The 26,255-nt window shown below is 39.0% G+C and overlaps 4 protein-coding genes across 4 annotated transcripts; all 4 read left to right on the plus strand.

Annotated features, from left to right (window-relative positions):
- Positions 1–55: 55 nt before the first annotated feature.
- On the plus strand, positions 56–2,347 carry LOC120296376 (B3 domain-containing protein Os03g0620400-like). The gene is made up of 5 exons (XM_039318301.1): positions 56–232; positions 738–981; positions 1,242–1,402; positions 1,495–2,225; positions 2,264–2,347. The coding sequence occupies exons 2-4, from the start codon at positions 786–788 to the stop codon at positions 1,822–1,824; spliced, it is 687 nt and encodes a 228-aa protein (XP_039174235.1). The 5' UTR covers positions 56–232; positions 738–785; the 3' UTR covers positions 1,825–2,225; positions 2,264–2,347.
- Positions 2,348–8,137: 5,790 nt separating this feature from the next.
- On the plus strand, positions 8,138–10,593 carry LOC104455248 (B3 domain-containing transcription factor VRN1-like). The gene is made up of 4 exons (XM_039317633.1): positions 8,138–8,367; positions 9,195–9,624; positions 9,735–9,844; positions 10,324–10,593. Exons 1-4 carry the CDS (start codon positions 8,230–8,232, stop codon positions 10,591–10,593), a joined length of 948 nt encoding a protein of 315 aa, XP_039173567.1. The 5' UTR covers positions 8,138–8,229.
- Positions 10,594–16,810: 6,217 nt separating this feature from the next.
- Positions 16,811–20,679, plus strand: LOC120295990 (B3 domain-containing transcription factor VRN1-like). The gene is made up of 4 exons (XM_039317634.1): positions 16,811–16,957; positions 19,286–19,520; positions 20,012–20,109; positions 20,428–20,679. The coding sequence occupies exons 1-4, from the start codon at positions 16,811–16,813 to the stop codon at positions 20,677–20,679; spliced, it is 732 nt and encodes a 243-aa protein (XP_039173568.1).
- Positions 18,311–25,033, plus strand: LOC104453095 (B3 domain-containing transcription factor VRN1). The gene is made up of 10 exons (XM_010067603.3): positions 18,311–18,651; positions 19,286–19,715; positions 19,943–20,109; positions 20,428–20,668; positions 21,044–21,203; positions 21,745–21,991; positions 22,761–22,981; positions 23,332–23,605; positions 24,142–24,302; positions 24,393–25,033. Exons 5-10 carry the CDS (start codon positions 21,201–21,203, stop codon positions 24,672–24,674), a joined length of 1,188 nt encoding a protein of 395 aa, XP_010065905.3. The 5' UTR covers positions 18,311–18,651; positions 19,286–19,715; positions 19,943–20,109; positions 20,428–20,668; positions 21,044–21,200; the 3' UTR covers positions 24,675–25,033.
- The last annotated feature ends 1,222 nt before the right edge of the window (positions 25,034–26,255 follow it).

Here is a 26,255-nt window from a genome sequence, read left to right on the forward strand (position 1 = left end):
TTTGTATCTTATTATTTCGATTGAAGAAAGCACGAATAAATTTTCATTCAAATTTCCATTTTTAGTTCAGTGCAGGAACAAACTGTCTAAATGCAGAGTGAATCATAATGAGCCCATTTTTCGTGGTCCTACACCTCCAAAGCCCTTCACTACTCCTGAATTAGCCAGTGTGTTTGAGTCAGAGCATCCCTTCTTCGAAGTGGTCATACAGCAATGGCATCAGAATCAATTGGTAAGATCTCAAGCCTAATCGACCGGTGGCATAATTCAAGTTCAATTATGATTGCTGTAAATCATGCCTTGATATTGTCTTTTCCCAAGTTGATTTGGTTTGTATTGGAAACTTAACGACGGATTATATTTCTCAAGTGTCCATGGGGAATCCTAATGATGGAGTAACATGGAACTAGGAAAAGATGAATAAGTAAAGACAGTATTTGGGTTGGGACTGTAATTGAATATTCCTCACAAGCCACTCTATTCACTATCCAAGTGAAAGGATGGACAGGCACTTGAATGGTAAACTAACTGAAAATAGCTTTTAATGGACAGTCCTTTCTTAAATATTGCTTTGGATTGCAGGTTAAGATCGGTGACTTTCATAAACCCCTTAAGGCTGGTGATTAAAACTCTTGAACTACATCATGTGCTTTTTTCCTTGTTTTTCACGTGAGTGTATGTTTATGTGATGTCCTTTTAACATACAGTGGTTTGTTCCCACATGTATGAATGTGCAGTACGTTCCCCGTCAATTTGCCAAGCAACACATTCAAGAAAACAGGGAAATGGCGACTCTTAGGTTTTCAGACAGATTGTGGCTGGTGAAGCTCAAAAGCTATTCGCATGGAAGCCTGATGTTCTTCTCTGCTGGTTGGCCTGCATTTGCAAGAGAAACTCATCTGTGTGTGGGAAATATCTGTGTGTTTGAGCTCATTGATAGGGATGATGTTGTATTCCAAGTCTCTATTTTCAGTAGTGCCGGTAAGGATCCAATTCACATTGATTGAGATGAACATAGGATGGGTTACTTTAAGCCATTTGCTGCATTAATATGAATTCAGCATTTCCAATTAGCCTCAAAAGTGGACTTTTTCATGTTTCTGTTTTCTTCTTTTCTGCACTAGTCTCAATTCGATTTTCATGATGACAGTGATTTTCAATCTATGCTGGATCTTTTCATAGCAAGTCAATTAAAGAGACATTACACCAATTCTATTAAATTTCTCATTGTTTTACTGCAGGTGGGATAGAGAAATTGACATGCAGACTGGGCTGTTCTGAGCTGGATTTTCATGGTCCTACACTATCAAGGCCTCTCAGGTCTCCCGAATTTGCTAGCAATATTGATTCGGAGCATCCCTTTTTCAAAAAGGTGACCCCGCAAAGTTATTTCCATGGCCTGGTAAGATCTAAAGCTTAAATCATCACTCACGTATCTCATATTCATTTTTGATCGTTTTCATGTATTGGCTATTAAAACATGCACATGTGCAGAATGTTCCAGTTGGATTTTTCAAGCAACATCTTCAGGAAAACAAACAAATAGCGACTCTTCGGTATTTGGACAGATCGTGGCAAGTGAAGCTCATTAGGAGCCTTGGACCGGCTCTGGTCTTCTCCGCTGGTTGGCGTGCGTTCGCAAGAGAAACTGATCTGCGTGCAGGAAATGTCTGCTTGTTTGAGCTCGTCGATAGGGATGAGACAGTGTTCAAAGTCTCCATTCTGAATGGCATTGGTAATGACCCAATTCATGGTAATCGAGATGAGCATCGGAAGTATTACCTGAGGCCGTTGCGGCATCGAGATGAAATCAGGGATTCCTAATGATGCCTCCTTATATTAAGTAGCGCAGCAGCGAATCAATCAAAAGCACTCTTTTCTGCTTTTTGTTCTCCTTTCTTCCTTTTTGTGCTAGTTTCAATTCTATGACCACCTTGCTTGGAAAGAACCTCCCAAATCAGTGAATCCTTATGGTTTTGCACAGCGGCTCAACCTGACCAGTGGATCTACAAGACAGTGAAGACATAATGCTCTGATGTATGTTCATGGAGTATTTCTCCTTTTATATGTTTTGTCCTTCAAATATTATGGCCTGTTCTCGTTCTCTTCCTTCCCGGAGAGAATACGAAGCTGTTGCCGAGCAGGAGACTCCTCCTAGTAGTAGCCCTCACTTCTTCAGGATCATATTCTTCGGGATTGTACTCTCTGACAAGCTAATTTGCTAGGTTAGGAGTTTTTTTATTTTTTATTTTGTCAGAGCTAGGTTAGGAGTTTTGATCAACACCCTTGAGAGGTTCCTGAAAGTCATTGATCTCAATTAAGCAGCAATCCAAAGCATTTTCTTTTAGAAGTGACATGTCATTTAGGTTTCCATAAATTCAAAATCAACTTTGGGAAAAAGCACAATACCGAAGCTTCGATCTGGTCAGCATGTAAGTATTTCTAATGTTCAAATTAGTGGCGGAAAATATCACTTAGAATTTTGTTTTACACTGGCGGTAAATGGTCTGCTTTTTTTTATTTTTTCTTTGATGGTACAAGAGGCAAAAGCCTGGAAAGTAGAGTGGTTGGCAATGGCGAAAATTTTGTATACATGATCTAATTCTACATGCCATGATCTATATGCCAAAATAAGCCTAGCAATGCAACTCCGGATTTTATAAGGATTTGCACAAGCAATCAACCTACGTTCTCTTGGACTTTCAACTTTGAACTTACAACTTTAAACTCATTGCGAGAATGGTGTTCGGTGCACTCCGGCAAAGTAAAATCGAAATGACATTATGTTGGAAATTTAAGTAAGACCAATCTTAACACAATGGGGATCACCATGGATGGGTTGTAACATGTACATATATGAATGTAACCTATAAACAATGAGATGAAGGGCGAATAAGAGACTAAATATAAAAAGAGTTGTTGAAATAGCTTATTATCATGAAAATATGTGATAGTTGGAAATGAAGAGAAATGATGGTTGATCATGAAAAGTGATAATAATGGGGATAAGGTACATATTCTCAAGAGATGTATTGATTGGCTATACGTAAATACAACCAAATCATACATTATTCAATACTCTTGTTCAAGAATAGTAGCCTTCTCTTCTTCATATTATTCCCTACTATTATTTTCTTTTTTCACATACAAGTTTGATAATATATTCAAGATGAAATTCCAAGAGAGAAATTAAGTAATTCTTGAACTCAATTTTTTTTTTTTTTTTTTTTTGGTAGCTGTAGTGTATATATTGGAGGTATATTTGTTTTAAATTAGTAGCAACAATAGGAACAAATAATACTTTAAAGACAATCATCTTTATCACGCATCAAAGGACTATATATGAGCTTCAAAATGAGAAAGTAATTGATTTTGATGTGGAGACACCGGATTCATTTGTTCGAGAGTCTAAATTATGGCATTTTCGTTTGAAGCACATTGGTGGGAAAAGCCTGAAGGTTTTGAGTGAAATGAATCTACTATGTGATTATGTTCCTAAAGAACTAAATGTGTGCAAGTGTTGTGACTTAGGAAATGACCAAAAGTGTAGTTCAATATGACTAAAGAAATCACAGAAATTGCAGAATCGATTCACTTGGATTTTCATAGACTATCACAATTTTCTTCAAGGAAGAGTGACGGATCTATTCTAATAGTTATGGATGACTATTTGAAGAAGACATGGATGTTTGTACAGAGGCACAAGTTTGATGTTGTTATGAGAATTAGGTAGTTAAGAGTTTTAATCAAAAAGGCGACCGGTAAGATGATGAAGTATGTGTAGATTGACAGTAGTATGGAGTTTTGCTAAGGAACTATTAAATGAATTTTATATGAAAGAAGGCCTCGTGAGGCATCACATTAGTGCTAGTGAACCACAACAGGTTATAGAGTTGATGAATAGAAAATTACTAGAGACACCCATGAAATGCTCTCTAGTATTGGTATGATTAGAAGATTCCTCACAGATGTGTTTAGTACAACAAATTACCTAGTGAATAGATCCACATAGAATGTGATTAATGATTTGGTGTCATGCCCAAACCTCAAGCGCGTGTTGCCCATCCCTTGGTGGTCGATAAAACTTGCGATGTCTCAAGATGTGTCACCGACCCATTTATTTTAATGCACATGCAGAAACGAAACAAAACCCTTGACAACAACCAACACGGGATAGAAAAGCAGGAAGCATATTCATAGTCAAAACACTTTTATTAACAGCCCGGTTTATATACAATGCTAGACTATAGACAAAAGTCTACTCAACAGAAAAGCCTACAAGTCCTCTAGGCACTTGAGACCCCAACTGAAAACTCCGAGGTCTCCTAGGGACTCGAGTCCAGCACTACACCACTAGGAAGGTCAGTTGTACCCTCGCCATGAGCAACGTTTATCACCGAAGCTAGGACCTCACAATTCTACGGGGACCCTCTCTATGTCCATTGAGCCTACGACGATACCACGCTCTAAATTGATGGGGTACTCTCTAAGGTAGGCCGCATCGACCCAGGTAGTGGTTGTCATGAGTTCATAGACCCATACCTCGTGGCCCCTAGGAACAGGATTATCAGTAACCTGCTTGGTGACCCTCTTAAGTTAACCAAAATGTTCCGAAGGAACCACCATTTAAGGACCTGAAAAGATTGAGCCCACGACGAGGTGAGACAATAATGCAAGCCTAGGGTAGGCTTTCTCAAACAGTAGGATCGAGAAAGTAACTCGCACACGGGAAACAGGACGAACAATGCAAGCTGCATCAGATAATGTCTCAACAAGTTTACCCCTAAACTCCGACTAAGAATGAAATATGCTTAAAGGCAGTCTATGCACACACAAAACAAAGAACTTACCTTGCCTCAATTCCTTTCTACACATCAATACAATTCATATACTCAATCAATCGATTCAATTCAAACTATTGATTAATCAATCCATCCAAATCAATCAATTCAATTCAATACAATCAATACGATCTATACCATCTATCAATTCAATCAATCAATCACTGCTCACACAAGTTGAGGTATATTTATTCTCACACTAGCTGATGTATATAATATAGCTCATTCAAGCTGATATAGTATATTGCTCTCACAAGCTGACGTATCATTGTCCTCACAAGCTGACTGATCAATGTTCTCACAAGCTGACGTACAATAATGCTTGCACAAGCCGATGATTCAAATTGAACAAGAAAAATTGATATTCACACTTTTAAAATCCAATGATTCAATTTGGTCCTCAAAACCATTTTCGGTGTCAAAACCCGACACCTAGGAAAATTTCACAATTTTGGAATAAATAACCAAAATCACAATTTTCACTCAATTTGCACAAAATAGCATTCAATTGCAGAAACTAAGCACACCATTGCAATTAGCACGAAATTCCGGTCATCAACTATCTCAATATAATTTCCAAAAAATAATAAATAATTAAATAAATACAAAAAAAATCAAAAATACTAACTTAGGCCGGAAATGGTAAATTAAACACCGAAACAAGCCTAGAAAATTTCCAAACCAATTTAGATAAATAGTACGATCTATTTAGTCCTTAATTACACCATTCTAAACACCTAACATGTACAAACGAATAATTAAATCGCTAATCCATTCTGACTAACCACCTAAACCCTAATTAGTTTAAAATAATCAACCCCTGAGCATTATTAACTCCCCTAAGCAGAGTTTAGCTAGTAAACTCACCAGTTTAGCGTTCCAGTGAGTCCACGACGACGGCGACGCGGAGACAAGCGATAAACGACCTTGCGGCGGCACCAAACAAGGCCTAGAAAAGGCCTAAAATGGGCCTCAAAGCCATAAAGCCCTTGTTGGCTTCGGTTTTGGTTGCTAGGTCGAGAGAGCTGGTTGCGGGCTCGGCTTGGGGTTGGAACAAGCAAGGCGGTGGACGAGAATGGTTGCAGTGGGTGATTTGGACGGCGATGGTGGAGCTTCGGTTGAGCTCTTACGGCAACCGAGGCTGTTGTGAGATGGCAAGGAGGCTTGGTGCAAGCGGACGGGCATGAGGACGGCTGGATGGCATGTGTGGGCGGTGAGCGGCGGTCCTGACGGCTCGGGGGTGGTTGACGGTGAAAGGGAGTGCTGCTCAGTCACTCTCTAGTTCTCTCAAGCTTTCCAAGGCTCCAACAATGGATAAAGTGGGCCTTGAGAGGAAGAAGAAGTTGCTGAAGACTTGGAGGGTCCCCTTGGCCTCAAAAATCTTCTATTCTATCCCTTTGTCCCTTGGCAAGGCCCCACTAGCCTTGGCTGTCTTCCTTTGCCAATTTGCAGCCCTCAAACTTCCCTAACAAGCCAACTAAGTGGTCCAAATGTTGCACACCAAGGGACCTACGAATTTTGGAACATTTTCCCCCAAATTAAACTAAATCCCCTCCAATTGAGCCTAAATCAGTCTCCATAAATTCAACCAAGGTGCCCACACTTAAATTCATATTTTTCTTCACCAATTGAACCAACTTGAATCCAAAAAACGTGACAAAAAATGGTCCTCTAATTTTTCCGATAAAAAACAGCCCTATTTTGAATTTTTGCCAAAAATCTCGATTTGCAGAAAAATCTTTGGAGGATGAGTCGACGTTCCTAAAATAAATCGTGACATGACAGAATTTTCAATTTCTGAAATCGGATTTAAATTCGCGGCTAATTTCAATCTGGCACGATTTTAGCGTAACTTAACTTACTGGGTAGCTTTTAAGAATTTTAGTGCAATTGACCCATTGTCGATTATTTTCGAACCACATTGTGCATCTTCGACACATTGGCGACTCTCAATTGTTGTGAAAATCTCGAGATTTCACACATGGTACTAAAACGACAGAAAAATCGGCAATTGACGAAAATTTTGCAATTAGGTTAAATCACCCATACACTAATCACATACCTCAATCGGATCGATCTATCTCCGGTCTTTAATCGATTTTAAGTACGTCGTAATGACCCTTGCAGACTAGTACGGTCAAGTAGTCGATTTTTGATCGATTTCTCAAATATATTACGTTAAAATCCCTTAACGGCTTCACCAAATAGACTAGTTATCCGTAAGTGATCAGCTCAAAGAATAGAATTACAGGCACATTGATGAAAAGCCCGATTCATTCAATTAAAAACAGAACTGGAAATTTAGGATGTCACATTTGGACTCCCCAAAAAGTGTGGTCAAGTGACATTGTTGATTATTTTATTATATTATAATGTTCAGTTACTTGTGTAATGTTTGAGTAAGTGATGATATTCCTAGGCTATGTACAAGGTGAGCGGGGCTATCAATTATGATGTTCGAAATTAAATTCATCTTTTGTCAATAGAGAAATTTCATTTGATGAGTTTCCAATATCTCTAAGTAGAAGTGATTGTGGCGGTGTTTATATTGATTTGAGCAGTGTTTAGTAGAGTTACAACTAGAAACTTTTAAGGTGCTAGGTATTAGCATAGTAATCAACACAGATGGTACTTAGAGAAAAGCAGAGCATATAGAGCCAAGAGTTGTGTAACTACTAAATATAACAATATGCGTATTTGATCTCCTAAGAAATATGGATGCGAGGATAGTTTTGCTTTATTTGTGGTTAAAGTGGTTGTATCGAAAAATCTTTATGGAGTAGCTAAAGGTGCAAGTGGGTTGGTGTTTTGATGAGATCAACGGCACTAGCGAAGTTCAAAAGAGGCTTAGACTTAAAAAATGTCTATGGCAGTTGAGTCCATGAAGGACTGTGGAAGACCAGCAAAGAAGTGTTCATATTTTTTGGAGAAGTTCAAATGCTCGTCAATTACCTCCCGAGTGTTATGAGGCCGTGAAATATTGTGTTAAGATTTTGTATATTTTTTTAACAAAATTGAGAGATTATTTCGTGAGTAATTATGAAGTTAAATAGAGTATGAGTTATTATAACTAATTGGGGATTGAAATCCTCGAATGTTTGATTAACTCGAACGTAGTTATAACCTCGTCGTATCGTTAATTTATATTTCTACCCTTTTCACCCAGACACCTTTTTCTTTTGGGTCGAAGATCCCCTGACATTTTGCCTCCACGTTACGTATCTGATTAACACTTCCCATGAATCTTTGCCTTGATCACCGAGCCATCTGATTTTGCCAGGACGATGGCCTCAAGAACGAAGGCTCCGCGCTCCTGTAGTTGAAGTTGAAACCCCCCAAACCATCTTCATCTTCTTCTTCTGTGAGGCGTCAGGGGACACTGCTGTCTATGGCTTCTCGCAACGGTCGTCGTCGTCGCCGGAGAGAAGATGGAGCTGTCGAGCGGGAGGTCGCGACCGGTCCTCGTCTTGGGAGCCGTTGCTTCTTCAAGATCATACTCTCCAACGCCCTTGAATCTGGAAAGCTTGTGAGTTGATCACATCTTCATCAGTGTTTTAAGAGTTTCTCGTGCTCTGTGCCGTGTACCCGTGGTTTGTGGGTTCGGTTTGGAATGAACTTTTCGCTTCCAGCTTAAAAAAGAACAAGAGGGTATTGGCTAACATGGCCTGTTTATCAAACAAAATTTCTCCTTTTTGTATGCTTCGATGATATGAATGTCTTCATCGGATGTGCGACCGGTTGTCCTGAATCGTGGTGATGGTCGGCCTCATGTCCTCTTGGCTGCTGCCATTTCTTCTGCTAAAGTTTGCTTTTTTGTATATTTGTTTTACGATTTGGGTCGAAATGGGTTTTCGGAATATAGTGAAATGTGCATGGTTCAGGTTTCCACACCATTCTTTGGACATTGCTATTCGGAGAGTAATTTCTTGGATACACAGATTTAACTGACCAAAAATGATATGACAAAGTAATGGGCTTTTTCTAATGTGCCTTGCTCCCTTGGGCAGCCGATCTCAGTCGTGGGAGAAAAGAAAATCGATGTCAGCTGTTGTATGACAAAACGTCTTGGCCATGGGATCAAGATAAATTTATGTCAACTGTTTGATTTGGCACGGCAATTTCACTAATCTTAGTATAAACGAATTTTGGATTCTTGAGCTTTATGCTTGTCCGATGAAGCAACTGTAACTACAAATCAATCCACGACTATTCTGAAGTACAATTGTGGAAACTGATCATTCATCCATGTTGCAGAATTTAAAGTTTCTTAGTTTTCTTCCTATTCTCTGCACTACAATTTGACAATGTTGAGTTATTATCATGGACCTTTAACTTTAATTTTTTGCATAATAGGGAATTCCAAAGAATTTCTTGCGAAGATGTGGAAAGGATCTCCCAAACTCGGTGCTTCTTAAGGTTCCAGGCAGTTCAGCCTGGACTATTGAACTAGAAAAGTGTAACAATGACTTGGTTTCGTTGTGGAAAGGTTGGCGGGAATTCATGGAGCATTACTCTATTGGTCTTGGTCACCTCATAGTTTTCAAATATAAAGGGAACTCCACTTTTCATGTAATAATATTCGATAAGAGTGCTTCAGAGATAGATTATTCATTGAGCAGCAGCAAAATATCGTACTTTGGGAGTGAATTTCCCTCACCAAAATCAGAAGATGTCCTAGAAGCAGAAGATCTGCAGGATTCCACACCCTGTCAAAGAATGAGGGTTGAACCACATTTACCTTATTCTCAGCTAAGTCTGAGCTACCCACCACAAGGTTTGGAAGGTGTGACTCTTCATTTTTTAACTCACGTTTCTTCTTACATCACTCTCTTTAGTTAGTTGTTTTCCAAAAATACTAGAAAATTTTTTTATAAAAGTTTTTTCCTAAGCCAGTTTTTCATGTTCCTACACCTCTGAGGCCTCTCACTGCTCCTGAATTATCCAATAAGTTTTATTCAGAGAATCCCTTCTTCAAACTGGTGATAAATCAGGGTGGAAAAATGGTAAGATCTCGAGTTTCATCCACCACTGGCATATCTCAAGTTCAATTAGGATTGCTTGCTAAATCTTGCCTCAGTATTGTGTTTTCCCAAGTTGATTTGGTCTGTAACTGATACAATATGACATGTTATTTCTCGGGGTATTTGTGGGGCATCCATTGATTGAATAATGGGAAACAGGGAAAAAGAAGAATTAAAATGTCAGGACTGTCCATTCACTTAGATATTCTGCATAAGCTGCTCTAACCACTATCCAAGTGAAAGGATGGATAGCACTTGAATGGAAAACTGTCTGTTAATGGACATTCACTTTTGGAGAATTCTTTAGATTGCAGGTTAAGATCATTAAATTTTGTGAGCCTCTTAAAGTTGTTGACTGAAACTCCTGAAACTAGCAAATATCACCATGATTATTCTTCTTGTGTGCTTTTTCCTTAAAATTGTGTGCTGACTCGTTTGTACAAACATGTACATATGTGCAGAATATTCCTGTTGGATTTGCCAGGCAATATATTCAAGAAAACAGGGAAATGGCGATGCTTAGGTCTTCAGATGGATCGTGGCTGGTGAAGCTTTTAAGAACTTTGCGGGATCACCAGGCATGCTTCTCTGCTGGTTGGACTGCATTTGTAAGAGAAAACTGTCTGCGCGTAGGAGATGTCTGCATGTTTGAGCTCATTGATAGGGATGACATTGTGTTCCAAGTCTCCATCTGCCGTAGTGCAGTTACAGACCGGATTCACATTGATTGAGATTAACATCAAAACTGTTACTCTAGGCCATACGCAGCGTCCATAGGAATTCAGGGTTCCTAATTATGCCTTCTTCATATGGTAGTAGCTAGTCAATGAAAAGTAGACTCACGTTTTTTTGTTTCCTTCGTCTGCTAAAGTCGATTCTATAAGACCCCATTTGGGAAGAATCTCTCAAATTAGGGACTCTCTTATTAAGCAGCGCAGCAGTGAATCAATCGAAAGCACTCTTTTCTGCTTTTTGTTCTCTTCTTTCTTCCATTTTTGTGCTAGTTTCAATTCCGTGACTACCTTGCTCGCAAAGAACCTCTCATCTTTATGGTTTAGTACATCTGCAAGAGCAAAGATATCACTTCCTGGTGTAAGTTCATGGAGTATCTCTCTTTATATACGTTTTATTTTTCAATACTATGGCTCTTCTTTGTCTTCGTCCTTGTCGTTGCCGAGAGAATGACAAAAAAATAGGAATTAGTCGAGTAAAAACTGAAAAGAAAAAAAGAAGAAGAAAATCTCCAATGAATTTGTTTTTGAGTAATACTCAAATTAGTGGCGGAAAATATCACTGTAAAAATGGTCTATTTCTCGTTCTTTTTTCTTTGGTGGTACGAGAGGCAAAAGCCTGTTATGTAGGGTGCTTGGCAATGGCGAAAATCTTCTTTACAGTCGGTTAGCTATGGATCCAGTGGATCTTAACGATTGGTGTGTTGCGGAATTACTTGCTTGTGCTAAGTCCATCGAGCCGAGCCTATGTCAGTGCTGAAATCACGTGACGTAATCCATACTTGAAGCCAACTTAATGCCATGATCTATGTGCCGAAATAAGCCTAGCGACCTGACTCCGGATTTATTTCATAAGGATTTGCACAAGTAATCAACCTACGTTCTTTAAACTCCCTGCGAGAATGGAGTTAATGCACTCCGGAAAGATGAAGAAACCAAAAAGACAGAGCGTTGGAAATTTAAGCAGAAATGTAGCCTATAAATAACTACAGCAATACCCACCCACGCATGATTGTGCTAGTTGAGGCATATCCCATGATTTAGCACCAGGTTAGGGGTTTGACTTCCTGAGTTGTCACACGTAGTTCTCTCGGTGGGTTGTTGGGAGTAGTTACTCCCGAAGGTGAGCTATGATTTAGAGCAAGAGCGGATTGTCATGGAAACACTGGCGGTGGGTTTTTTTGTTTTTTTGTTTCGAACGAAATGGGAAACCAAAAGAACAAAAATCACTCTTCTCTCTCTTCTTCTTCTCTTCTTCTTTTTTTCTTTTTTTTTCTTTTTTCATTTTTCGCCGGCCTCGGCCATGGCCGGGCGACCAGCCGCCGAGGCTTTCCGGCGAGCCGAGCGTCGCCGGCCCCCGCAAGGCCGAGGTATAGTCGGTAAGGCTCGGCCTCCACGTGTACTCCCGAAGGTGAGCTAAGTCAGTGAGCTAGGCCGGATCCTTGGCATCCAAAAAAAAAAAAAAACAACTAGAGCGAAGAAAAGAAAAATAAAAAGAAAGGAAAAATAAAAATAAAAAAAATGTTTAAAAATTAAAAGAAACAAAAAAATAATAAAATTTACCAAAGTTTCGTTCATTTTTTATTCCCTGACCAAACGTTACCAAAGCAGATTGATGGCTAAATGTACAAGAACTCTATGCTCAAAAGAACCTGATCATTATATATCGAAAACAAAAACCAAGGATAGGCATGCTGGCTTTGGCTTTGTCGTTGACGTGCTAGGAAGACATCACTTTTGAGCATCGTGGAAAATCAATCATTTCATAAATCGGACGAGCAAATGATGGAAGGTTTTCGTTGATGGCTTGCGGTTTCGCTCTTCTTGAATCCACGAAAGAGAACAAGTTGCCGATACTCTCCTCAAAATTCTCTCTCTGAGTACGAGAACGTGAGAGAATCCTTCTCGGTCTAACATATTCTTCTGCAACTCTTGTCCCGACCTTTCCCAGAGATAAATTACCAAGAGAAATTTAATGAACACCTAAGTGAACACTTAGCGCGGACTCTTCCAAACCAGTATCAATCACAACTTTAGAGTTTTAATTTAATCAATTAAACATGCAAATCATTTCATTTTGGGGCCATCGCTGATCTATTACAGATTGATTAGAAATGTAAGTAAAATGTGGAAGAATATTTTACTTCTATAGAGTAGGGATTTCGTGGTTATAGAGGTTTGGTTACCCTAGATAAATCTAACACCATTTTGGTACATTTTCTCTTTATTTAAAATTTTTTTGGCAAGCGGCCTTGATTGATTTTAATTCTAAATCATTAAGATGTGATTGGTGATCACGCGGGTACGCAGACAATAATTTAGTACTCAATAAATTAAAACAATAAATAAATCGCTAAAAAAGGATAGAGAACCGTGATGCGTTACGCAAAGCAAAAGCGAAGCTTCATCATCCAATGCACCATGTGTTTCTGTAAAATATTAACTAAAGACCAAACAAGCATGCATGCCCTAAACATGACTTCTAAATGCAATGTCTATTAGTTTTTTTCTCGTTATTTTCCTTTTATAAAAGCTAAACTATACCCAATGCGTAAGATGCAATTATTAGTTAAATCTATTTATGTGATGTGACTTCAATCATGACACTAATTATAATTTTTTTTGGGCCGACACTATTAATAAATTAAGCTACTCACTAAATGACATGCAATTTGTGACATGCACATTATAGAACTAGCTAATTCTGTATAAGATATGTATGCAATATTTTTTAAGATTTTCTTTATGAATTAAAATAGGAGATTGCCTCAATCTATATGATGACCTATATTAAACTAATAAATAATTTATATTAAATCCTAATCTAAATTTGATAATTTCCTAAGTTATTTCATGATTCCTAACACTCTTAATATATGAACTTCTAAATTAGGAAGCACGCATGAATGCAAACTGAACTAAATGCAATGTGTTCTTTTTAATATATTTTTTATATCATGCATGTGCTTAATCAAATGACATATGAAATCGAACACTCTACATGACTAATTATTAAATATTACCATGCCCAAATAAGAAAATAAATTCAATCAAGGGTCCAATCTTTAGTCCCCAAGATCAAATCCCCAATTATCAGACCTATTTATGCAAGGACTCAAACGAGGTATTTGCCTATCTAGAAATAGCCTAACACTTCAAATCAAATTGGATTAGAATCTCATAATTCCATATTAGAAAGTTAAAAAAAAAAATCAATTGTGCATGTACATTAGGAAATCACCTAAATTTGAATTGATTTCCTAGTTTGAGCACGTTTCCTAAAGAGTTTTCTTATTTTAGATCCACTTATATGTAATTAGTGGGGAAAATTTCAAATAAGGACCTACAGTACCATCATTTTCTCAAAAGATAACCTGAAGTGAAGTTTGTCTCAAATAAGGATCCAAAGTGTCTTTATTTTTCTCAAAAGAGGACTTGGAGTGGAGTTTGTCTCAAATAAGGACCCAAAATGATCATTTAGTCTCAAAGAATGACCTCATTTGCCAACTGTGAATAAATGCATATCCTATGCATATTCCAGTAGCCTGATCAGGGATATTTTTGTTAATTTTTTTTTAAATTTTTAGTTGTCTTGTTCTTTATTATTATTATTATTATTATTATTATTATTATTATTATTATTATTATTATTATTATTATTATTATTTTTTTTTTTGGGTCAATGGTGGCACTTGTTCATCATCTTCTTCATCTCTTGTTCGTCTTCTTCTCAAGAACATTAGACTTGGGAAGGGCCAATGAGCGCTAGCCGTTGGTGAGGGTCGGCGAGGGTTGGACGCCCATCGTCAACAATAGGTGAGGGCTTATAGGCTGACCCTCACCAGATTTGGCGAGGGTGGCCTCGGTTGCGGTTGGCGAGGGCCGTCGAGCCCTCGATGGCTGCACGTGAGGGCTTGCAAGCCTTCATCAGCCCTTATTAGTGGCCAGTGAGGTGGGCGAGCCCTCACCCAGGGCCGACAAGGGGTGACCTCGCTAATGGCCGTGAGGGGCGACCTCCCCCACCTCCACCCGCTGCTCCACCAACAACCTCATCTTACGCTAGGACTACTAGGATGCTGCGTCGCTTTCTTCATCCCTTCCTCCCACCACCGCTCCTAGATTGATGACTTCTTTGGCTACCTCTTTTTCCCTTGAGGACCTTCTTGTAGGGCCTCAATTTGGATGGCCCCCCTCCCCCATGGCCAGCAAGGGCTTGATGGCCCTTGCCCATTGTCGGCAATGGGCATGGAGCCCTTGCTCGCTGCCGGCGATGGGCATCGAGCCCTCACCGGCCCTTACTAGCGGTCGACGCTCACTGGCCTTTCCCCAAGTCTGGTGTTCTTGATCTGGGCAAGAAGAAGTGAACAAGGGACGAAGAAAATGATGAACAGGGCAACCAAAAATGAAAAAAAAAATGGACGAAAATATCGTAATCAGGCCACAGGAATATACATTGAAGATGCATCTATTCACTGGCCGGCGAGTGAGGTCCTTCTTTGAGATTAAATGAATACTTTGGGTCTTTCTTTGAGACAAACTTCACTTCAGGTCCTATTTTGAGAAAATGATGGCACTTTGGGTCCTTATTTGAGACAAACTTTACTTCAGGTCTTCTTTTGAGAAAATGATGGCACTTTAGGTCCTTATTTGAAATTTTCTCTAATTAGTGGGTGTTCTTTATGAAAAATATCTAAGAGGAGCTCATGCTCGTGAATTACAACACGGGTGTTTTAAAGTTGTGAAATCTTGTCTTAAGATTTTTTGTAATTCTCTTGTGAGATTGAAAGATTGTTTCATGATGATTATTAGGAAAAAATATTGTGTGAATTATTGGGAGTAATTAGGGGCTTAGAAACACAAAGAACATTTAAGTAACTCGATTGTTATTGAAATTCTCTACTATATCTCGATAAACTTAAGTTACACTAACTAAACCACGTGAATATGATGTCCAATTTATTTCTTTATTCTATATATATATTGTTCAATTAGTTGTTTCCATGACAATTGGTATCAAGTCTAGACTTTGCTTAGCTGAAGTGAATTGATAATGATGAGATGGAAAAGTGAAAATCGACAAATTTGATTAAAAGAATTTTGATTTCTAAAAAATACAGATTGAGGATTATTTGTACCTAAAGAATTTGCATGCATCCCTATTTAGGGAGAAGCTAGAGTCAATGAAGCAAGTTGATTGAGAATTGCTAGATACAAACGTTAGGTGTTATTAGGCTAACGTTGGCTTGTGATATTGAGTTTAACATCATGAAAAATAAGATAATTGCAAGATGGATGAAGGCCATGTTGGACATGAACAAGAAGCCCTCTAGAATGGACAAGGTTTGTTTGATGTAATGTTTGTTTAATTCAAAGATGAATGAAGAGTGAAGGTGCGTCAATTGCTAATCATATCTGAATTCAATGTGGTCATTAGTCAATTGATCAGTTGAGATTGACTTTGAAGATGAGATATGTGCTTTGATTTAATTATCCTCATTGTGTAATGATTGGAATACTACCGTTACCGCTATTACTAATTCTTAGGATAACAAGTTTGACATTTGATTGGGTTCGTGATTTGATCCTAGATGAGGACAATGAGAGAGTAGTAATTTAAATTAAAAAAAAAAAAAAAGCTAGTGCTTGTGTTAGTAGGAGTATTGCAAATCTAAATAGACCTAGCAAGTCAGACTTGGGATTGTGGCTCTTGAGTTGTAGCAAGAGGGGCATCTAAAAACAAATTTATCTTAAGTTGAAGAATGAGAAGGGTAAGAGAGTTAAAGTTAAGTCTACTAATGATATTGTTGTGATTGGTGATAGTACTCGTGAGGTCATGGAGTGAGAAAGGCACATTCCAAAGAAGAAGAATGTAATTTCCTTGAATACTATGGATTTAGCTGATTATTAGTATCTTTAGAAGGTGGAATTCTGAAGGTTGTTCAAGGTGCCTTGATGATAATAAGAAAAATTAAGAATGGCATCCCATAAGAGCTTCAAGGTGAGATCGTAACGGGTTTCCCACAAAGACATCATATGCATCAGTTTGAGAGTCCAAATTATGGCATATCTATTTGGGACACATTAGCGAAAGAAGCTTGAAAGTTTTGAGTGAAATGAATATGCTATGTGATTATGTTACTAAAGAACTAAATGTATGCAAGTGTTGTAATTTAGGAAATGACGAAAAGTGTAGTTCAATATGACTATTAGATAGACCATGAATATTGTAGAATTGATTCACTTGGATGTTTACAAGTTGTTGTGGTTTTCTTTGAAGAAGAGTGCTAGATCTATGCTAATGGTTGTGGATGACTACTTGAAGCAGACATGGGTGTTTGTGTTGAAGCACAAGTTTGATGTTGTTGTGAGACCAAGCAGTTAAGAGTTTTGATTGAAAGGGAGACCGGTAAGATGACCACGCATATGTGGATTAACAGTAGCATGGAATTTTACTCAGAATTGTTAAATGAATCCTACATCCTCATGCTAGTACTAGTGAACCATAACAGATTGCAAGGTTGATAAGTAGAATATTACTAGAGATGAAGCATAAAATCCTCTCTAGTGTTGGTATGACTAGGACATTCTTGGCAAATGTACTTAGTGTGATGACCTACCTAGTGAATTTGTGGTTAGGTAGCATTGCCGATTATTTTGTTATTATATATTTGGCCGCCCATGTTGTATTTGAATAAGTGATGATAGGTTCAATGGGAGGACAAGAAAATACATATTCTTAGGCTATGTATACGGTGAGTGGGGCTATCAATTGTGATCCCAAAATTAAATTTATTTGTTGTCAATAGAGAAATGACATTTGACAAGTCTCCAGTACTTTTAAATAGAAGTAATTGTGGGAGTGTTTATAGGAATTTAAATACTATTAAGCTCAATATGGAGTTATAACTAGAAACTCTTGAACTAGTGGGTATTAACATAGTAATCAACAAGGATGTACTCATAGCAAGGTGGAGCCTGTACAACCAACAATTGTTGTAACTGCTAATTATAATAAGGTGCATATTCAACCTCCTTGACAAATATGGATGCATTGATGGTTTTGCTTTATTTGTTGTTGTGTTGAAGAATTCTTATAGAGTAGCTAAAAGTGCAAGTAGGTTGATGTTCTGATGAGGTCCATAATATCGGTGAAGTTTGAGTGAGGCTTGCACTTGAGAGTCATCTACGGGGTTAAGTCCATGAGTGTGGAAGCGTAGCAACGAAGTTCAACTGTTCGTGAATTACATTCGAATGTTTTGAAGACGTGAAATCTTGTATTAAGATTTTGTGTAACTCCTTTGTGAGTTGAGAGATTATTTCGTGAGTAATTACAAGGTTAAACACCGTGTGAGTTATTATAGTATTTGACTAATTTAAGTGCGGTTATAGTCTTTATTATATTACTTGATTTTATAGTGAAATTTTTTACAATTTTCTTCGTAGATGTGAGTCACATCGACCGAATGAGTAAATCGAATATCATCTATATATTTATTTATTTATTTTATTATTTGATAGCTTGTTTTGCAACAGTTCTGTTAGTCGAACCATTCGCCGGTTCCATTTCTTTGGCACAGTAACGTGTTTCTGCAAGACTCCAAAAGCTCCATTCTCAGAGGTGTCCCATAACGAATGCTGGCCCCCGAGGCAAACCGATTCTCGGCGCTACTTTATTCCCTGCCCTTCGGTCACCCACTGACGTTTGCTTCCACGCTATGAGAAGCTCGTGTCTGATTGACACTTACAGAGAATCTTTGCCTCGATCACCGAGCCATCCAATCTTACCAGGACGATGGCCTCAGGAACAAAGGCTCCACGCTCCTGTAGTTGAAGTTGAAACCCCACAAACCATCTTCTTCTTCTTCTTCTTCTTCTTCTTCTTCTTCTTCTGTAAGGAGTCAGGGGACACTGCTGTCTATGGCTTCTTGTAGTCGTCGTCGTCGTCGTCGCCGGAGAGAAGATGGAGCTGTCGAGCCGGAGGTCGTGGCCGGTCGTTGTCGTGAGAGTCGTTGCTTCTTCAAGATCATACTCTCCGACACCCTTGAATCAGGAAAGCTTGTGAGTTGAGCAAATTTGCAGAGTCTGTTTCATCCGATTCTTTATCGTTGTCAAGAGTTTCTCACACTCGTGCTGTGTAGCCGTCAACCTGAAAACCGGTTCATGTGTTTGGTTTCGAATGAACATTTTACTTCCAGCTAAAGGCAAAGAAAAATAAAAAAATTAACAACAGGGTATTGTCTGCAAGCGTGGCCCGTAGATCGAACAATATTTTTCCTTCTTGATACTTCAACACATGAATATCTTCATCGGATGCGTGACCGATTGTCCTATGGTCGTTCTCTTGTCCTTCTCGCTGCCTTTCTTCTTCAAGAGTTTCTGATTTATTTACATTATGCTTTGGGTCGAAATGGCTTTCAGAAGGCAGTACAATACTGTGCATGGTTCTGGTTTCCACAACATGCTTTGAACATTACTAAGAAGTATCTTGGGTTCTCTACCTTTGCTCCTGCAGAAAGAAGTCAGTATTACTAAAATTCAGCCCACGGTTATCAAAAGCACGCTTGTGGAAACTGATCTTTCATCCATGTTACAGAAATGACAGCTTCTTAGTTTTCTTCCTGTTTGTCTGCACTTCGGTTTGACTATGATGAGCTTTTATCAAGGACCTTTAACTCTAAGCTTTTCATAATAGGGAATTCCAAAAAGTTTCTTGAGAAGATGTGGAAAGGATCTCTCAAACTCGGTGCTTCTCCAGGTTCCAGGCTGTTCAACCTGGACTATAGAACTAGAAAAGTGTAACAATGACATGGTTTCGCTGTGGAAAGGTTGGCAGGATTTCATGGAGTATTACTCCATTGGTCATGGTCACCTCATAGTTTTCAAATATAAAGGGAACTCCACTTTTGGTGTAATAATATTCGACAAGAGTACTTCAGAGATAGATTATTCATTGAGCAGTGGCAAAAAAACAGACCTTGGGAGCAAATTTCCCTCACCAAAAACAGAAGATGTCGTAGAAGCAGAAGATCCAGAGGAACTCATAACCCGTCGAAAAATGAGGGTCGAATCACATTTACCTTATTCACAGCTAAGTCCAATCTACTCACCACGAGGATCCAAAGGTGTGACTCTTCATTTGATATGTTGCCTTTCTTCCTATGTCACTCTCTTTTGTTACATTTTTTTCCAAAATACTCAAAAACTCTTTTAATAATGCTTTATGTTGACTGATAAGATGACGTTTTTGGTATTTGCAGAGTGAATAATCTTTTCAGAGTGAATCAATCGCTTACCTAATGAAATTTACAACCCTACGCCATTTAAAGTTCTCATTGTTTGTAAATTACAGATGGGATCAGACGGTCTAGATGCAAAATGAATCATTCTGAGCCGTTTTTTGGTGGTCCTACATGTATAGGGCCTCTCTCTGGTTTTGAATTGGCCAGCGAATTTGAATCAGAGTATCCTTTTTTCAAGGTGATGATGCAGCCGTCTTACCTTAAGCATCATATACTGGTAAGATCAGAAAACTAAATTCATCAGTATTAAGCAGCACATTTCCAATTCAAACACGATGCTCTCTGTATCGTTGTTATATGCTAGTGTTTTCCTAAGTTGATTGGGTTTTGGTTGGAAATGGCGTGATGTTATTTTCCTCAGAACTGTTCATGCGTATCGGTTTAAAGGAAGAAGATGCTCTACCCAACCATGAGTAGAGACCAACATTTTGACTTTTATCCAGTTAAAACTGCTGATTATGAGTCCTGAAAATACAGCAATCAATCTACATTTTTCGTGCTTGCATTATAAGCATGTCCTTTCTTTGTCATGCAGTATGTTCCCCGTAGATTTATCATGCAGCACATTCGGAAAATCAAGGAAATCGCAATTCTCAGGCATTCCGGCAGGTCATGGCCAGTGAAGCTTAGGAGCTGTGGACATCGTGGGGCATGTTTTGGTTCTGGTTGGTTCAGATTTTTGAGAGAAGCTCATTTGCGCTTAGGGAATGTCTGCGTGTTCGAGCTTATTGATGGGGAGGATATTGTGTTCAGAGTTTACATTTTCAATAGTGCTGGTAAGAACTAGACAACCTTGTTTGAAATGCACACTGCAGTATCACTTTAGGCTGGTTTTAGAATGAGATCTGAATTTACAACTACACCTCCTTTGTAAGTTGTGCTGCTTCTCCTAAAGGTACACTTTTTCTTGTCTGTTCTTTTACAGTCTACTTGAAAACGTTTGACTAAGGTAACCTAATGATTTAGGTGGTGCTAATTCTAGTTACTTTTTCCCCTCTCTTGTGAAGGGCATTTACAATTTATTCAGTGAAATTATCTGAATTTCCTTTTTTCCTGATAATAGTTACATGTTCTGCCAAACCTTTTCATAGTAAGTCAATTAAAGAAACATTCACACTGATCTCTAGTTAAGTTCTCCTCTTTATCTAAAGGTGGGAGCAAACAGTCTAAATGCACAGCAAGCCTTTCTGAGCCAGTTTTCCCTAGTCCTACATCTCCGAGGCCTCTCGCTACTCCTGAATTAGCCAATGAGTTTGAGTCAGAGCATCCTTTTTCAAACTGGTGATACCTGAATATCAGGCTAAAAAAATGGTAAGATCTCTAGTTTCATCCACCACTGGCCCATCTCAAGTTCAATTATGATTGCTTTCTAAATCTTGCCTCAGTATTGTGTATTTCCACGTTGCTTTGGTTTGTAGCAGATACATATGAAATAGTAATTCTTGGAGTGTTTGTGTGGAGTAATGGGAACCAGGGAAAAAGAAGGATAAAATATCACGACTGTCCATTCACTTGAATATTGTCTAGAAGCTGCTCTAATCACTATCCAAGTGAAAGGATGACCAATTTACTTGAATGGAAAAAACCGTCTCTTAATGGACAGTCACTTCTTGGAGAATTCTTTGGATTGCAGGTTAAGATTGATGATGTTTTAGCTGACAGATTAAGATTGTTGAATTTCAGGAGCATCTTAAGGCTGTGGACTTAGCAAAAAGAAGGATAAAATATCACTCCTGAAATTAGCAAATATTGCCATGAATATCTATCTGTGTGCTTTTTTCTTATGATTGTATGCTGATGTTATGGTCCTTTTAGCATACATTCATTTCTACAAATTTGTACATATGTGCAGAATATTCCTGTTGGATTCACCAGGAAATATATTCAAGAAAGCACGGATATGGTGGCGGTGCTCAGGTATTTAGACAGATCATGGCCAGTGAAGCTTTTAAGATATAAGCAAGACCACAAGGCATTCTTCTCTGGTGGTTGGCCTGCATTTGCAAGAGAAAACTGTCTGCATGTAGGAGATGTCTGCATGTTTGAGCTCATTGATAGGGAAGATTTTGTGTTCGAAGTCTCCATCTTCTGTAGTGCTGGTACGGGCCCAATTCTCACTGATTGAGATTAATATCAGAAGTGTTAATATAGGCCATTTGCACTGTCCATATACTTTCAGGAGTCCTAATTATGCGTTCTTCATTTGGTAGTGGCAAGTCAATGAAAAAATAGACTCATTTCTTTTTCTATTGCCTGCTAATGTTGATTGCCCCTTTCCGAAAGAATCTCTCAAATTAGGCGCTTCTTTAAGGTGGATCCAACAGGACCATTAGAACTGTACAAGTGTAGTGATGTCAAACACGCTTGCCTTAAGCTATGCCAACTCTGAATTTTGAGGCGCAACCCATGGTTTTACAAGCTCAATGTGAACTTACATCAGATACTTTTCTTTTCTCTTTTCGAATACTTGAAGACTTTATACGAAGTTTATATGCCTACGGGCGCAAATTGAAGTTTGTCAGTTTTTCCTTTCATGTGAAGAGCATTCAGAATTTTTTTTGTCCAATTACCTGAATCTTGATATGCATGACAAAGCAATTTCCAATCTATACTAAATTTGCACACCAATGTCAGCTAAATTCCTTATTGTTTATCTGGAGAAAAAGGATATCTACTCCCCTGCATTACCACTCGACCGTGCCACCAAGATGATATGGTATCATGCAGATTAGATTTAAAAGGTCACCTGCTGTGGAACAGAGTAGCTTTACTATTTCTATTTGCAGTAATCTGAAGCAGGTTGATTAAGTTGCTTTCTATTCCTACCAATTTTGGAACTAAACGGAACCTGGTCTCCTCGATATGTAGCTTGCATTGATACTCACCCCAAAGAACTAGATCTGTCTCAAGCTCCTGCGGACTCAGCAGACAGGATCCAACAGTCTACATTCAGAGCGAGCCATTCGGAGCTGGTTTTTCATGGTCCTACACTTCTAAGGCCTCTTGTTTCTCCTGAATTAGCGTGCAAATTTGATTCAAAACATCCCTTTTTCAAAATGGTGATCCCGCCATCCTATATGAATTGCCTGGTAAGTCTTGAGCTTAATTCATCACTGCTATATCCAGAGTTCCATTATGATTGCTATCACCTACAATGCTGTGATCACATTAGCTGCTGATGTCGAGTTTTTCAATGTTTATAGTGCTTATGATATAATCCAAAAGATTACTGCAACAATACTCATTAATAACATGTACCAAACAAGGATGCTAGCTAGCGATTTCTTTCATCCTTGAGCACTTTCAAAAGGATGAATAGATCCACGGAGTTCTTCCACCTCAAATCGTTACCTTCTGGGTTTTTTCCCTCCAATTTATCCTTGGATTTCTCATTCCACGCAATTTCATATCAGCACTGTTCAAACATGTGCATGTGCAGAGTCTTCCGGTTGGCTTCATCAAGCAACATATTCAGGAAAACAAGGGGATGGCAACTCTTAGGTTTTCAGGCGAATCGTGGCCAGTGAAGCTCTTAAGCTATACTCAGACCAGAAAAATACTCTCAGGCTATACTCATGACACCCGGGTGTTCTTTACTACTGGTTGGACTGCATTTGCAAGAGAAACTCATATGCGCATGGGAAATCTCTGTGTGTTCGAGCTCATTGATAGGGATGATGTTGTGTTCCAAGTCTCCAATTTCAGTAGTGCCGGTAAGGAGCCTATTCCCATTGATTGAGATGAACAATGGGAAGTGCTACTCTAATCCGTCTGCAGTGTTGATATGAATTCAGGATTCCTAATTATGCCTCTTTTATTCAGTAGTTGCAAATCGATTAACAGTAGACTCTTTTATGTTTCTGTTTTCTTCTTTTTGGTGCCAGTCCAATTATGTGATTTCCATTAGAAAGAAACTCTCAAATTTGGCACTTCTTTAAGGTTTATAGTGGTTCAACCTGACCTATAGAACTAATGAAACATCCTGTGGTTTTACAAGGTCAACTTCTACGTACATCACATTCTTTTTGCCATCTCTTTTCAAATTCTTGAACATTTTATGCAAGTCTCTTTGCATGCTGGTGCAAACTTGTAGTTTGTTAGTTTATTCTGATATGAAAAACATCTTGTGAGGCTTCCACGTCACCCCCCAACGATAGCAGTAATTTCCTATCTACGCAAGATCTTTTCACAGCAAGTCAAAGAGACGTTAACGCCTATGTTTGTTGAAGTTCTCATTGTTTCACTACAGGTGGGATAGAACAGTCTCCATGCAGAGCGAGCTGTTCCGAACCAGATTTTCAGAGCCCTACCCTTCTGAGCTCTCTCGCATCTCCTGAATTAGCCAGCGATATAGATACAGAGCGTCCCTTCTTCAAACGGGTGATCCCGCGATCTTATATGAGTTGCCTGGTGAGTCTCCAGCTCAAATCATCACTGACACATATCATGTTCAATTCACAGTTCTCATGGATTGGATATTTGAAACACGGACATGTGCAGGGAGTTCCGGTTGGATTCGCCAAGCAACATATTCAGGAAAACCAACAAACAGCGACTCTTTTGTACTCAGACAGATCATGGACAGTGAAGCTCGTTAGGAGCTATGGACGGACCAGACGGATTCCGGGCACATTATTCTCTGCCGGTTGGGGTGCATTCGCAAGAGAAACTCATGTGCGTGCAGGAAACATCTGCGTGTTCAAGCTCATTGACAGAAATGCTGCTGTGTTCCAAGTCTCCATTTCGAGCGGCACTGATGATGACCCGATTCACATCGATTGAGATGAACATCAGAAGCATCACCTCAGGCCATTTCCGCGTCGATATGAACTCGGGAGTCCTGATAATGCCTCCTTTTATCGAGCAGCGCAGCGGAGAATTGATGGAAAGCAATCCTTTCTGCTTCTGTTTTCTTACTTTCTTCTTTCTGTGTTAGTGTCAATTCTGTAACTACCTTGCACGGAAGGTTTTGCACAGCAACCTGACCAGAAGATCTAGGAAAGTGTAAAACTATCATGCTCTGATGTAAATTCATGTATGGAGTGTTCCTCTTTGGTTATGATCACCCCATAGTTTCAGACCACGACGGTAAATGGACTTCCATCCTGTCATGGTCGCGACCCGTTAGGGAAAAACAACCATCGACATGGTCCGACACGGCACCCTCTTCCACGCAAAGAGCCGGCAAGCAGGCCACGGAACCACCCGTGCCGCCGCAGACCTCATCCGAGATCCGAAGCACGGGCTGCCGAAGAACGAAAGTGATGGCGGAAGTGAGCAAGTTGAAGATGAAGAAGCGACACACGAGTTTACGTATGGCATGACTTCAGCCCGCGGTCAAAAGGGCTCAGAACCGGATATTGAATTGGCCAAGAAAATGCTCCCCATCATCATCTCTTTTTCAAACTTCTTCCTTTTACTATATCTGCGTGTTCTATATCTCGACGCAAGTTGACATTTTGACCAAAAGACGAAGCCCCCTCCATGCCGCATTCCTCCCTTTTGACGAAGTTGAATCATGGATGATGCAACGAGACTGGTTTTTCTTTTTCCTTTCTTGTACAGTGAGAGCACGCTTCGTCCGAGTCCCCCGTCATGTACGTATTTCGCAACGATGCCGAGCCGTGTACTCTACTGGAACCGACGTGCTGGTCTCTATATCCGTTTTACTGCCGGCCCCTTTTACTATGTAAGGTTTAAAACCCGTCTTTTCTTGCCTTGCCTCTCTTTACCTCATCAAAAAAGCATTTCTATACATGTATTTCGCAATTATGCCGAGCCGTGCACTACCGAACCGAAAAACAAACCAAATCGAACCGAACCAAAAAAATTCGGTTTTTTTGTTTGTTTATTTGGTTTTCATTTGGTTCGATTCTCATTAAAAACCGAAATTTTTTTTATCGGTTTGGTTTCTGAACCGAACCAACAAACCAATAAGAGCTTATTTTTTGGAAACGAAAAATATATACAACAGATTAAAAAATGAAAAAAAAAATACAAAACCTGAAAACTAAAAGCTGAAAATCAAAAACCGAAAAACTGAACCAAACCAAATCAAATTTCAGTTTGGTTCATATTCGATTGGGTCTCATTCGGTTTGATTCGGAAGTTTTTCCTAATGGTTCGGTTTGATTCGATTTTCAAACAAACCAAGCTGAACCGAATCGTTGACATCCCTAGTGTACTCTTCTCAAACCAGTGTACTAATATCTATATCAATTTTATCGTTGGCCCCTTTTACTATGTAAGATTTAAAACCCGTCTCGTCTTAGCTTTTTACCTCATCAAAAATGCATATCTATACACGTATATGACACCAACCAGTCAATTAAATACTTTCTATTGTTCAAAAGTATTTTGCCC

The sequence above is a fragment of the Eucalyptus grandis genome, chromosome 7 (assembly GCF_016545825.1).
Source record: "Eucalyptus grandis isolate ANBG69807.140 chromosome 7, ASM1654582v1, whole genome shotgun sequence".
NCBI lineage: Eukaryota > Viridiplantae > Streptophyta > Magnoliopsida > Myrtales > Myrtaceae > Eucalyptus > Eucalyptus grandis.